Genomic DNA, 13590 nt, shown 5'->3' with positions numbered 1-13590 from the left:
ATGTTTATTATTATTATTATTAGGTATTAATAACAGTGAATAAAATATTATGAAGGATATAAAAACCGGATAATTATTAATCTGTGGCATTGCCATAGACATAACTCACTTCCGGGATCCGGTTCCGGTGTGATATTTGGCGCATATTTTAATTAATATTTTAGAGCTACGAATTACCGTGATTAATTTTGGTTTAAAACTTAGTTTTATATTACTTGTAATGTAATTATTTAAATACTTTATCATAACGTGATCATAGCTAATTATTTGATTAATTTGTTTGCGTTTCTTAGCAACGTTTATGTCACTTTTGTGTTGTGTTTGAGTTCATAATAAATAGGCTTGTTTTTGTGGTAATAAAATGACGAAAGAAAGCAGATTCAATGAAATGATAATCCACCCGGACATAGAGCCTGGCGTCATCGACAATGAAATGCTCACTCGGTGTATACTAGAGTACGGTAAGTCCATCAAGAATAATAATATTATAGTTATCATAATCTAATCAGCCAATAATCGTCACAGCCACTGCTCCTCTGCAGGTAGCTGTGGTGATGTGGCTGGATGAGAAAAGTCAAGGACCGGATGTTGCGGCGCTAAATAATATAAAACTTTTTATTATAAAAACACAACTAAGGTACCTAGCCAATATTATCGACGTGGCGCGACGGCTCTGGGCCGCGGAAATGTGACAGTTTCCATCGACACGACAAGAAGAAGAAGAAGCCAATATTTTCTTCATTTCACAGGACCCAAGGGTGAAGCAGGTCGGCTGTTCGCGGAGGAAGGAGTCCATTTGGATGAAGCCGAAATAGTCCGCCTAGAGTTCCAAAATATCTTGAGAATAGACCATCTGTGGATGCTGAAATCACTGAAGAAGTTGACCCTTGCCCACAATCTCATCGAAAAGATTGAAAATCTAGACAGGCTTCCTGGCTTGATAGAGTTGGATTTGTCTTTTAATAAAATTGAAAAGATAGAAAACCTGGAAGCTCTTGTCAACTTGGAAGTTCTCACATTGTTCAGTAATAAAATAAGGAAACTGGAAAATATGGATACATTGAACAACCTGCTGGTGTTCAGTATTGGAGATAACTTGATAGAAGATTTCAAAGAGGTTTTACTACCTATTCTTTTATACTTACAACTTATTGCCCGTAGGTAGTCATCGCCCGTTTCTTTTGCGAGGTCTAAGTACTTATCTCTTCGTCTAGAGATTTAATTATGTGTCATGCACTTGTAATGTAAGCCGTCGTAAGTGGCTTACCAGCTTCCTTGGCATATTAACCTATCACTGTTTGGCCATCAGTTTCCATCTATCTACTTATTAACAAAACCCAAAGTAAAGCCCATACACTCTACGAGAGGTTTAGTCTCGGGTCTCGACAAAACTATTCACTATTAAAACTACCGGCGAGACTCACGTATTCGCTATGTCTCGTGTAGCTTTTTCGAGAGTCTGGAGAAGGATTTTTATTCTTACCAACACCCTTACTTTACCTCTCAGGCGGCCTACCTCCGTCGCTTCCGCGCGCTCCGATCCGTAAGCTTCAAGGGCAACCCGTGCTGCGACGACCGCATGACCTACTCGTTCCTCACGGCGGCCCTGACCAGGGTCACCTACCTCGACTATAAAGTAATCAAGGACGAGGAGCGGGAGGAGGGGCAGGCTGTGTTTAGGTGAGGCATTCTTAAATCCCGTCCCAAAAATATGGATGTGCCTCTATCTTATACCCAGATTTCAATAGTTAGTTATTTAGAAATAATTATGACTTTGTATTGAACTTTATGCTTTTACTTGCGTGAAAGAGTTCCTATACAAACATACAAATGTATACCTACCTTTATTCATAAACGCTCTTTTTGGTAATTACAAGGTACTTGGTACCCTCAAGCTATGCTGCAGCCATGGTCCAAAATGCCCGAAACTTTCATAAATTATGTTGAGCTTCAGAATTCTCTCTACAGAAGCGTCCTAAGAAAGTTAGACGAGGAAGACGAAAAGTCTGAAAAAGAGCGTTTAGACCGGGAAGACTACAATGAGAAGGTGGAATTCTACAAGCTGTCCTTCGTGGAGTACCTGAGCGGCCCGGAGCTGCTCGAGGCCATGTTCGAGAAGGACCCCGACGGGACCCTGCTGTTGGAAGTGGGCGGGGAGTTGACCGGCTTTTATGAGCAGTGAGTTATGATGATGATGATAATGTACCTAGAGCATGTGGGTTTAATAAGTTAGTTACCTAGAAGTGCGCGAGGAAAATTTTAACTCTTTGTATACTTATAGATATACCTATACTATTGTCTTGAAGGCTCTTTAGAGTTTTTAGTGTCCTCTTGCATGAAAACCTATGTTGCATACCTAGCCCATACGTTCCTAGTATCTGTAGAAGAGGCTTGACTGTTTCTATAATTTTATAATATTTTTTTGGGATATAGCAGACCTACATGTATAAAAATAAAGTTTGGTCTATAAAGTAACTAATAACAACGCAGGTAGATATTTATTTAGAGCGATTACTTTTAGAACAGTTTTACAGTACACTTCAACCATAAATTTCCCAGTAACTACTTCATTAATCTCACACCTCCCAATCCCCCAGATACAAAGAGCAATACATAGAGACGATGGGCCAGCTAGTTGAGTACGCGCAGGAGGCGTATCGCGACCGCCAACACGAGATATCACTGTTCCAGGACCTAGTGGACACTGCACTGGCTGACAGTGTCGAGAAGAGCAAGGCGTTAGTACTAGTTAATATCTTTGTTCCTAGTTTATTTATTTATAGGATTATTTAGTCATCCTTCATTTGACATGTGCCCCAGCACCAGCAGTGGGGACGTCATGTGTCGTGATTATGTGATGATAGGATTACTCAAGGCCGTGTAAGTGGGTGCTGGACGATGATGGCTATAATGTAGGTATTTTTGCCATCATCGTCCAGCACATAAACTAAAATCATGGTACAGATAATACACACATTAGATAAGTTAAATACTATTTCTAATAATTTATATACCTAGAGTTTGGAAAAATCATAAGTACCTAAGTACCTACTCTAGGCATCATCAGCCCGTACCCGTCCACTGCTAAACATCAGCTTTCTCCAAAGCTGGCTTTACATATTCTGCCCACTAAAGTTCTTTCAGGACCCAAATCCTGGTGTAAGCAAGATGATGATATGATATCTGTTCTGCTGGACACAACGCTAGTGCCCACCTTTTATTTCCAGAGTCATAGACGAGTACAAACAATCGAAGGTGCGTTTCATAGACCAAATGAACGAGCAGATAGCTCTTTACACGGATAAGAAGGAGACCTTAGAGCAGATAGAGCCACGGGTGGTGGACCTGTCGGAGAACTACAATGAGGTGCTGTACGAGCTGTGGAAGAAACTGATGACCTTGGAGATGCAGCTTTATGAACAATGCGAGGTAAGGTGTTTCATTCTCAGCCGGCGCATTAGATGGTGTAAATTGCCGGAATAATTGCTTCCTAGAACTCTTTAGTGCTGGCAAAGATTAATAGGTAATCCGATTAAAATATGACCAAACTGAACCCAGAAATAAATATTGTTACCAGAGCGAGAGCGCTGATAGTTTATTGGATTGTCTCACAGCGCCGGTCCAGAAAATCTATGTAGCTGACACTACTGCGTTCTCTTGGTTATGGCGTTAGGTTGGAAGCATAGAAGTAATAAACTAAAGTAACTTTAAATAGGAAGCCAGTAGTGGTTGAAATATGAAAGTCGAGTAAAACCTTCTACAAAATCCTCACGAGAGGCCTACTATAAGCATCAAGCAGACAACGATTACGACCTCATGAAGATATCACAATAACCCTTTCAGGAGTCGCGAACGCAGTTCGCAGTGAACATGACGGAGATGATAACGAAGTTTCTGGAACATTCTCGCAACGCGTTCGGCCAGTGGCGCGAGGTCGAGGGCGTCTGGTCCATGAGACAGTACGAGACCTTGTCCAAGATGCTGGGGAATAATGTGCTGTTGGGGGATGTTTCGCCGGAGTTGCTTGAAGTAAGTACCTGATATATAAAGATATTACGCAGATGATATACAAAAGATAGGTATGATGCAAATTATGGGTAGTCCATGACTAACAACATCTAATGAATGAATAAAGAACATCATAATGTATAAGACAGGTGGGCAGTGCACTCCATGATGACTCCATGACGGACAACCTGTTAGACTGACTTTCACCACAGTGACAAACTCTAGTTACCTAGATAGATGTACTAGATTCTAGGTAACTACGTGAATACAAATTGTTCGTACATCGAAAAGCAGGTGACTAGCTTGCGAGTCGCCTCTGACTATCCCCTTGGGGATTACAGTTGTGAGCATAATATGTATGAATAATTATTTACCGTTTGTTCATTACTGATCATTACAATATTATTATCTTTTTTCATGACCAGATAATGATGGACCGTGACCTCATGGTGAACGCGGTGGCTCAATCCTCAGACACACACATGCGGTTCATAGACTCACGCGAGGACCTCGTGACGAGCCGCGCCGCCGCCTGGCGCGACCGCCTCGTGCAGGGGACTAACGAGTGAGTGGAGCGGAGTGGTGTTGTCCTTTTGTAATATGAATTGAACATTGGGGTTGGAACCAAACTAGGTTTTATGGCCCCAGTCAGTCCAAGATAATTATGCTAAGCAGCTTGCTTGCTCGAAAGCACGTTGTAGGTCTAAAAAGGAAAAGGGTAGGCTCTTAGGCTATTGGTAGGTCTTAGGTACCTACCTCATGTCGTTATTATGAAGATTAAGATTTTTGACGCGTTCAGATTAAGATTTTGGTGGCGCTATCTGCAATTTTCTTCTTTTGGAAAACAAGATAAATACCTACTAATAAATTTAGAAAGTGATATAATTGGAGGATTTGCCATCTGACCATCAACACAACAATAATAATGCATTGATTATCTATTTCAGTGACGAAATAAAGCGCAACAGGGACAGAATAATGGAAATAAATTATTTCATAGACAATCAACGAGAGGAGTGGACAGACTTGCAGATGAATCTGACAGAGACGGTCGACCCGGAAACCGCTGCCTTGCTTGGCGACGACATTTAAACCATGATTGCATTTAAAATTAATAAATTATAGAGCTAATAAACATAATATTTTTGTTTCAATAAAAAAGGTTTATTCACTTCATCATAAAATATAACATAGTTGCTCTTAAAATACTTCAAAAAATCCTATCTAAAAACTTGTATACAATACATAAATACTATGAAAACAAGTGTACTTACATTTAACATTCCTATACTTACACATCTGTTAATAATTTGCCTATCATAGGATCAAACATTTCTTTCGGATTCACAAGCACTTTGGCAGTGTTATTGATTTGCTATGTTATCTTACTTCTTGGCTTTTTGCTTGAGACTAGCAATGTACATTTCTAGACCCTTCTGTACCATTGGGTTTTTCAAGTAGTTGAGGAATTCCTCAGTATCTTTCTGTCTGTTCTGCATCAGTTTCCTCAGAGGTATTTCGCGTATTTTCTGTTTGGTGGCCGCGCGAGCCATTGGCGATATCCTTTCGAATTTCTTTATGAAGCCTCTACATTTCTCAATAGTACCAGCTTTGTCGGCTGCCGTCTCGTCTATCAGGCCAGTCTGTGAACAAAAATTATTAATTAAATTAGATAGGTAGGTACATTAAAACACATCAAAATCTTCATAACTTATTTTAATACTATGCATTTATTTATTTATTGGTTTATTCAGGTAATCAACAGCATATTACAGTAAATTACAGCCTAATACATGTTTTAAATTGTATAGCCAATAATAGATTACCCCATTTATACCAACAAAAGATAAGTACTGAGCAAACAGAAATATTCTACTTAAGTAGTTCTACAAACTTACAAAACTTACAAAAAAAAAAACCAGTTTTTTATTTTACGCATTTAAAGAAAATAAAATAAAAAAGAAACAACATGTTAACAATTCATATTTCCTATACAAATAATAATAATAATACATAGACATACATACATCTTACATACGCATATAATATATATATATATATATATATATATATATATATATATATATATATATATATATATATATATATATATATATATATATATATATATACCATAAATAGATAAATATATTTATATAAATACCATTGATAAATATATAATTTTAAGAGATTATAATTTTTTCTACCCAAAGAAGTTCAAAATTTATGAATATATATTTATAGTTTATAATTTCTTAAGTACCTACTTAACGAAAAATAATTAGAGGAGATGTTACGTTTCCAATAAATTTCTTATTATATTTTTACGAAAGGTTGGTTTTGATTGATGGAAAGGATCAATTTCGCCAAATAGTTTATTGTATAGCCGTGTTAGACGAGTAAGAGGTTCATTGAGGCCGTAATTGGTGCGGTGAGGGGGCGCGTGCAGCAGCGCGGGGCGGCGCGTGCGGCGGCGCGGCGTAAGGAACAGCACGCGGCCCACCAGCTCCGGACAATCCACTCGAGAATTCATCAAGTCATACAGAAGCATCATATCCAGCATTATCCTTCTGTTTTCCAGAGATAACAGATGAAAACCATTGCATCCTTCTTCATAGTTTAGGTAAGAGCGTCTAGTACGGTAACACAAAAATGAAATAAATTTCTTTTGAATTGATTCAATATGCTGCTTGTGAATGATGTAGTTGGGAGACCAAATACTGCAGCCATATTCAAGTATACTCCTCACGTAAGCAAAATACACAGTCTTAATACACATCGAGTTGCTAAAAACTGAGCAAGTACGCATAAATGAATAAGTATATCCTTAGCTGATTTTCATGGCTCAGTCATGATTGTATTATATTGTTATGTGTATGTAATAACATCTAAATAATTATATACATGAATAATTACCTTCAAAGCTTCATCTACAGAAAACATCCTCCCGGTTGTGAGAGCAAACTCAGCCTCCCTCGAAGAGATGGTGTTGCACATGCTGTCAATGAACCAGGTGGGGGCTACAATGCCCAGGGCCGTCTCGTTAAGGCCGATGGTGAACTTGCCTGTGGCCATCACTCGGTACTCACAGGACAGGGCTAGCAGACAGCCGCCGGCTGGGGCATGACCCTGGAAGTGAGAGAAGGTGTTGTTATTTTATTATCAAACTATATGAACACAGCTTTGAATAAAGACAAATGTTATTGTAGAGTAATAGGACTTTTAGAATGTAATTATTAATATTATTATCTATGAAACAAATTCCAACAAAGTTAATGTAGCTTGTTTTGTGCCTGCATTCATACTAGACCTTACTTACACATTGCTTGGAGCTAAATGTTTGGAGTTATTACTCCAACCAGCTTTATATCCACATTACTTGTCAAGGAATTACCACTTATTTTCTATTTCACTCAACTCACATTGATGGCAGCAGCGGTGGGGTATCCCGAGCCGAAGAGCTTGAGCCACACATCCTGCAGGGTGTTCCAGAAGGTCTCCGCCCGCTTGAAGTCAGGGTTGTACATCTCCATGATGTCCAGACCAGCCGAGAATACTGTTGGTGAAGCCTGGAATGTGTTGTTTAGATGAGGCTGAGAATTCATTTGTGAACAAAGTGGCTTTAGCATCTAAATAGTTTTATTTTAGACTGAAATTTTTTTATTTTTATTTGAATGTTAAAGGTAGTAAGTATTCATAAGATAGAAAAGCGATGCATGGAACGGATTCAGAGAGTTTAGGAAGCACCTATCCTATCCTATACCTTTATCTCCAATCTTACTCAAAATTACACCACTTACAGAAGTCAATATCATGCCCCTAGTCTTGTTCTTAGCAAGATCATCAAGGGTCTTGTTCATCTCAGTCAACAGGTCCAAGTTCAGACTGTTGACGGGTAGCCTCTGCATAGTGACAGTGGCGACACCGGCGTTATCCACCGCTACGTCCACCAGAGGTCCAGCACTCGCCGACATCTGTCGGATGCTGCCCAAGATGGACCTGGCATTACAGCCTACTTGGCGGAGCGTAAACATCCTGTGAAAAAGAAATAGTAGTAAAGTTTGACTTGTCAAAAGTTATGTGCAAGTTTGGACTTTGGTCGAAAATTGTTGTTCGACTGTTCTGCAAGCGAACTATCAATAATTTTAGGGTAAAATATACCCACAGATGGTTCTGTAAAGTTTAAAAATATGGTGCTTACTTGTATGTATGAGCTTGAGCCTTTAATTAAAGTTTTGAATACAATTTATTTTGCAACAAGAAGTTTTATCGGACTTTGAACCCGAATTTTAGCAATGTAATGTTGATTGGTTGATTCGTCGCGTTTCAAAATATATTTTGAGTATTATGTCAAAAAACACTCACTAAACTCTCGCTTGTCGCTTGTCATATATTTTGCTAATCTGTGAATTAAAAAAAATTACACTTCAACAAAGTTCAATAAATTTCAAAACAAATGGAAATTAAATTTAAACTTTTATTATTTGGATAATTTGCAAGTCTGAGAAGAAATTAAAATGTCGAAAGTGTTACTAATTAGACATCTACCACCAGGTTTATCATTTGGAGATAAGGAACAACTACTGAAACGCTTTGGAGCAGACAAAGTTTGGGAGACATCATCTAAAAGAAATTTCATTTTTGCTTCTTTTCCAACTGTAGAGAGCGCCAAAACTTCTCTCTTGCGGCTCCATCAGCTAGAGATTGCCCAAAGAAGATTAGTGGTTGAATACTCATTAGAGAAAGAACCAGTTTCGGAAACGAAACAAAATCCAAAAGTACATTCAGATATAACTGATAATATTAAGCAATTTCTGCTAACCCTAAACGCTTGGAACCCATCTGTTGATTTCTATCAACCCCCACGAGTAAATATTGGTTACAAATACCCTGAAGCCACTCCAGAAACAATATTAAACATAATCTATAAGTTGTATACACATAAACCATTTTATACACAAACATTACATTTGATGAATAAAATGTCATTAGACCCACCATTTCAAGAAAACGCCACCGCCATTGACTTCTTCAAAGAAACATTTAGACAGTACTTTATAGATGAAATGCAGATATTAGCTCCGGAAAGTGAACCAGAATCCGAGATATCTAGTGATGAAAACATGCATCAGAAGCAGGCTGCACCTACACTTGTCAGGAGAAAACACACTTTACCCAAAACAAGAAAGAGGCCAGCAGCTGTTTTATCTACAGCAACTCTACCCAAGGCTAAGAAAAAGGCTGTAAATCAAGAAGAAGTATTTGAGGGTGGACACATACAGGAACCAAAGAAGATATCACTAGTGGTGAGCCAGGATGCCCTGGCCAAGCCGCCTGACCAGGAGCCAGAAGTAGTTGGTGAGTTAGGAAAGTTTGAAAAGAAGGAGGAACCTCAAAAGCCTGAAGAAACACTATCTGAACCAGAACAACCAACCATATCCAAGAAGGAGCTTCTTCAAAATAGAATTTCATACAGTGACATGAAAATTTTACCTGTATTCAAAAACTATCACCCAGGCCAGCCTTCCATGAGGCTTTATGTCAAAAACTTAGCTAAAACTGTTACAGAACAAGATGTTAAAAGGATTTACAAGAGATATATTGAAAAACTGTCTGAAGATGAACAGATTGGTTTTGATGTCAGGGTGATGCAAGAAGGCAGGATGAAAGGACAGGGTTTTGTAACATTTCCCTCTGTTGAAATAGCAGAGATAGCTTTGAATGAGACAAATGGGTATATGTTGAAGGAAAGACCAATGGTTGTGCAGTTTGCAAGAGCTGCTAATAAAAAAACTATAGACTGATTGGAAGTTTTTCATTTACTGTTGCCTCACAATAATAGTAATTAGTTGTAGGATTAAAATAAAACTATAAATTTCATAAAGTTGCTATATTTGCATCAATTCTATAGCATAAGGTAAAGTTTCTTCAACTTCCTCAATATTTTTGCCAGTCAACAGTTTGTTCAACATGGGCAAGGTGTTGTCTATCACTGCTATTTGATCCAGCAGGTCCACAACAATACTCCTCATATTCTCTAACACATGAGTTAGTTTCTCATCTTTAGTCATCAGATACTGTTGGTAGAAAGCATCCATTATCAGGGTACACCAATCAATGAGCTTATTCTCATATTCTGGTCCAAATGTCTTTTCAGAATCAACCAGCAAGTAAGAAATGTATGTCATAAGGAACATGGCATCATTCAAAGTGAGTCCATTTCGGAGGTGAGGTATCAACAGGGCATCACTGAATGGTATCTCAAACAGATTATTTAGTAGAGAAAGCTGTGTTTCAGCTTTAGTACAAAATACATGAAAACCAGTTTTATCAGTCACATCTACTTCGCCAGCCTTAGCTGATTTAATAATGTAGGACAGCAGTGATACCAGAATGGACTCTGGTATGTCTTTGATTTGAGAAATGATTTTGCTTATTTTCTTGTTATTCTTACTATCTATTAGATTTGGTATGACCTGAGAGCAAATGGCGCGTTCAGTTAAGCCAAGCTCAACCAGACTCTTGACATCATCAGTGAAATTGTATGATTGTTTCTTCTCCTTTCCCCAGTCAGCTATCTGGATGCGGTCATCTAGTATCACCTCATGAGAGCCGAGGAGGCTGGACAGACTTCTGCTGGTCTCCACTACATAGGGGAGCATGCCAATGTGGTTGGATGACTCCAAGATGATTCTGCCATTGAAGCAGTAGAGCTTGGCACCTTCTGAATACATCTTCATCGGGTATCTACAGGAACCTACTCCGAGAGCTGTGTTGTATGCAACAATGATGCCTCCCTCTTGGTTGGTGTTGGATCCAAACAGTATGAGGTGCTTGTCTCCCATCCAGGCAAGAGACAGGCTGGTCAAGGTGGATATCCATGGAACATTCCCTATTGTCTTCCATGTGTTCTTTACCAGGTGATAAACCATCATTTTTGAGTCGCTCCCTGAAATGAAATTTTAATTAGTAGACAGGAAATAAATTGAATAATCTACACAAGCACACCTTGTACATAATGTATATGCTATACTTACACAATATGTAGACGACAGGGTGGTCATCTGCACTGATGAGCTTTCCAACAACATACACATCATGTTCTGGCCTCTCCACTTTAACTCTGCTCAGTTTAGCTTTCTCAAGATCTCCCAGCTCATTTCTCAGAGGGCAAAACACTATCTCATACTTGTCTTTGTTATTATGGGTTATAAAACAAATGTGATCAGTATTGTCTACCGAATAATATGCAGCTTCAACAATATTTTCAAGATTTTTTATAATGGCCTTCCCTTCAAATGTTTTTCTGTTTTCAAGACCATATGAAAGTGATGTACAGTTCCCATTAGTGAACACCACCAGGGATGGTTGATCTTTTCTTGTTAGCAGCTTCAAAATGTTCACAGAAAACTGAAATAATATTAATACAAGTTATTTGATTGCATGTATGCAACTGACTGAAAAAATATATTTGTAAATACATATTTTGCCTTTACCTTATACTTCTTGACTTTTTCCAAATTTTCAGTATCGTTAGCCCAAGTTTTGATGGTATTATTGTTGAAAACTCCAACATAACTGTCCAGCTCATGGTCAAATATGACTGCAGAGGTTATGTGATCTTTTGAGGTCCATCCGCCTATCTGCTTCTGATCTGATAGCTAGGTAATTGAAAACAGATAAATAAATTAGATTACAGTTCGAGTAACACTGACTTAAGTTAAAATTATAATCATACAATCGACTTACCCTGTGTTTATTCACGACGTTACGACCCAAAGTTACAATAACGTTTTCAGCGTCTTTATCACTAGAGACGCCAAGAAAACTTTTTTGGTCAATCAGCGGACATAACACATAATAACTGTGCAGCTTAGCCATTTCTACTTTTCATGAATTATCGATAATTTACACAAAAACCATACGCTGAAATGTAATAAGTAGTAAACGTGTTTTTGTTTTGACATTTGAATGACCATGACCACAGAACAGACCAATTTGAAAATTAAATGTCCATAGACTAAACTGCCTGAAGCTTCAAAATAATAACGCCATACCCATACCGCAACATCTCTACATATTTAGTCAACATTGGAACACCACAGCCAGCAGCTGACGGTCTGTCAATGTCAACATACTAACCTCTTTGTTTTGTTAATTTCCAATACGAACAAAGTCATGTTCAAGGTCTTTAATTAATCTTATCAGGCATTTTATTACATCATTATTTCATTTGGTATCGATCATTTTCAGTACAGTTGCCACCTCCCTGCGATTAGTACGTGTTCCGGCCTGAAAATTCAATAATGTCTACAGCCGGTAAAGTGATCAAGTGCCGTGCGGCGGTCGCCTGGGCGGCCGGGAAGCCGCTGTCGATCGAGGAGATCGAGGTGGACCCGCCCAAGGCCGGCGAGGTGCGCGTGAAGATCGTCGCGACGGGGGTGTGCCACACGGACTCGTACACGCTGTCGGGGCAGGACCCCGAGGGCGTGTTCCCGGTGGTGCTGGGCCACGAGGGCGGCGGCGTCGTGGAGAGCGTCGGCGCCGGCGTCACCACCGTCAAGGTGGGCGACCACGTCGTCCCCCTCTACGTGCCTCAGTGCAAGGAGTGCAAGTTCTGCCTCAACCCAAAAACCAACCTCTGCCAGAAAGTCCGCATCACCCAGGGTCAAGGCGTGATGCCCGACGGCACCAAGCGCTTCCACTGCAAGGGGCAGGACTTGTTCCACTTCATGGGATGCTCCACCTTTTCTGAGTACACAGTTGTGGCTGAAATTTCAATCTGTAAAGTGGCTGATGCAGCAGCTTTGGATAAGGTCTGCCTGCTGGGCTGCGGAGTGCCAACTGGATACGGAGCTGCTTTGAACACTGCTAAGGTAGAGCCCGGCTCAAACTGTGCCATATTTGGTCTTGGAGCAGTTGGTCTTGCTGTAGCACTCGGCTGCAAAGCTGCTGGAGCCAAGCGCATCATCGGTGTGGACATCAACCCAGCCAAGTATGAAGTGGCCAAGAAATTTGGTGTGAATGAGTTTGTCAACCCTAAGGACCACGAGAAGCCCATCCAGCAGGTTCTGGTGGACCTGACCGATGGTGGCCTGGACTACACCTTCGAGTGCATTGGTAATGTGAACACCATGAGGGCTGCCCTGGAGGCATGCCACAAGGGCTGGGGAGTGTCGGTCATCATCGGTGTGGCGGCGGCCGGACAGGAGATCTCCACTCGCCCCTTCCAGCTTGTGACGGGACGCACATGGAAAGGAACAGCTTTCGGAGGCTACAAGAGCCGTGACAGTGTTCCCAAGCTGGTGGAGGACTACCTCAACAAGAAGCTGCCTCTTGATGAGTTTGTGACCCACAATGTGAAGCTGGACGAGATCAACGAAGCCTTCCACCTCATGCACGAAGGAAAGTCCATCAGGGCTGTTGTCCTCCTGTGAAACTCTCTATACTGAATACCTGGCATTTATATTCTTGTTAACTATTATAAGTAAACTGTTTTGTACTATTTATTTTTATTAAAACATAATGTTTTAATAACTTTGATTTTTCATTTTATAAATTCTACTACTAATGACTTGCATG

The 13590-nt window shown here is 39.8% G+C and overlaps 5 protein-coding genes across 5 annotated transcripts; 3 read left to right on the top strand and 2 right to left on the bottom strand.

Moving 5' to 3' along the window:
• The first annotated feature begins 164 nt into the window (after positions 1-164).
• On the top strand, positions 165-5148 carry LOC105384771 (dynein regulatory complex subunit 3-like). Its single transcript, XM_038118620.2, has 9 exons — positions 165-461; positions 750-1117; positions 1508-1680; positions 1969-2178; positions 2598-2738; positions 3228-3429; positions 3844-4029; positions 4434-4573; positions 4956-5148. Exons 1-9 carry the CDS (start codon positions 362-364, stop codon positions 5098-5100), a joined length of 1665 nt encoding a protein of 554 aa, XP_037974548.2. The 5' UTR covers positions 165-361; the 3' UTR covers positions 5101-5148.
• Positions 5149-5150: 2 nt separating this feature from the next.
• LOC105397290 (enoyl-CoA delta isomerase 1, mitochondrial) lies at positions 5151-8324 on the bottom strand. Its single transcript, XM_038118631.2, has 5 exons — positions 8210-8324; positions 7809-8043; positions 7431-7577; positions 6925-7137; positions 5151-5651 (listed from the first exon to the last, which is right to left on the bottom strand). The coding sequence occupies exons 2-5, from the start codon at positions 8040-8042 to the stop codon at positions 5394-5396; spliced, it is 852 nt and encodes a 283-aa protein (XP_037974559.2). The 5' UTR covers position 8043; positions 8210-8324; the 3' UTR covers positions 5151-5393.
• A 95-nt stretch (positions 8325-8419) lies between these two features.
• Positions 8420-9813, top strand: LOC105397289 (RNA-binding region-containing protein 3). Its single transcript, XM_011569307.3, has one exon. The coding sequence runs from the start codon at positions 8526-8528 to the stop codon at positions 9810-9812; it is 1287 nt and encodes a 428-aa protein (XP_011567609.3). The 5' UTR covers positions 8420-8525; the 3' UTR covers position 9813.
• A 70-nt stretch (positions 9814-9883) lies between these two features.
• Positions 9884-11975, bottom strand: LOC105397288. Its single transcript, XM_011569306.3, has 4 exons — positions 11758-11975; positions 11505-11669; positions 11046-11418; positions 9884-10957 (listed from the first exon to the last, which is right to left on the bottom strand). The coding sequence occupies exons 1-4, from the start codon at positions 11887-11889 to the stop codon at positions 9897-9899; spliced, it is 1731 nt and encodes a 576-aa protein (XP_011567608.3). The 5' UTR covers positions 11890-11975; the 3' UTR covers positions 9884-9896.
• A 189-nt stretch (positions 11976-12164) lies between these two features.
• On the top strand, positions 12165-13545 carry LOC105397287 (alcohol dehydrogenase class-3). Its single transcript, XM_011569304.3, has one exon. The coding sequence runs from the start codon at positions 12315-12317 to the stop codon at positions 13443-13445; it is 1131 nt and encodes a 376-aa protein (XP_011567606.3). The 5' UTR covers positions 12165-12314; the 3' UTR covers positions 13446-13545.
• The last annotated feature ends 45 nt before the right edge of the window (positions 13546-13590 follow it).

The sequence above is a fragment of the Plutella xylostella genome, chromosome 29 (assembly GCF_932276165.1).
Source record: "Plutella xylostella chromosome 29, ilPluXylo3.1, whole genome shotgun sequence".
Lineage (NCBI taxonomy): Eukaryota > Metazoa > Arthropoda > Insecta > Lepidoptera > Plutellidae > Plutella > Plutella xylostella.
The sequence above is the reverse complement of the archived record's forward strand: the minus strand, read 5'-3'. Positions and strand labels throughout refer to the sequence as shown.

What these genes read in the sequence shown, in the direction of transcription:
- LOC105384771 (XM_038118620.2), top strand. Translation starts at nt 362, where the DNA reads ATGACGAAAGAAAGCAGATTCAATGAAATGATAATCCACCCGGACATA. An exon ending in AGCTTTATGAACAATGCGAG is followed by an intron (nt 3,430 to 3,843) that starts GTAAGGTGTTTC and finishes TAACCCTTTCAG; the next exon opens with GAGTCGCGAACGCAGTTCGC. An exon ending in CTCGTGCAGGGGACTAACGA is followed by an intron (nt 4,574 to 4,955) that starts GTGAGTGGAGCG and finishes TATCTATTTCAG; the next exon opens with TGACGAAATAAAGCGCAACA.
- LOC105397290 (XM_038118631.2), bottom strand. Translation starts at nt 8,042, where the DNA reads ATGTTTACGCTCCGCCAAGTAGGCTGTAATGCCAGGTCCATCTTGGGC. An exon ending in GGGGCATGATATTGACTTCT is followed by an intron (nt 7,578 to 7,808) that starts GTAAGTGGTGTA and finishes AACACATTCCAG; the next exon opens with GCTTCACCAACAGTATTCTC. An exon ending in CCACCGCTGCTGCCATCAAT is followed by an intron (nt 7,138 to 7,430) that starts GTGAGTTGAGTG and finishes TCTCACTTCCAG; the next exon opens with GGTCATGCCCCAGCCGGCGG.
- LOC105397289 (XM_011569307.3), top strand. Translation starts at nt 8,526, where the DNA reads ATGTCGAAAGTGTTACTAATTAGACATCTACCACCAGGTTTATCATTT.
- LOC105397288 (XM_011569306.3), bottom strand. Translation starts at nt 11,889, where the DNA reads ATGGCTAAGCTGCACAGTTATTATGTGTTATGTCCGCTGATTGACCAA. An exon ending in ACGTCGTGAATAAACACAGG is followed by an intron (nt 11,670 to 11,757) that starts GTAAGTCGATTG and finishes TCAATTACCTAG; the next exon opens with CTATCAGATCAGAAGCAGAT. An exon ending in CCCTGTCGTCTACATATTGT is followed by an intron (nt 10,958 to 11,045) that starts GTAAGTATAGCA and finishes ATTTCATTTCAG; the next exon opens with GGAGCGACTCAAAAATGATG.
- LOC105397287 (XM_011569304.3), top strand. Translation starts at nt 12,315, where the DNA reads ATGTCTACAGCCGGTAAAGTGATCAAGTGCCGTGCGGCGGTCGCCTGG.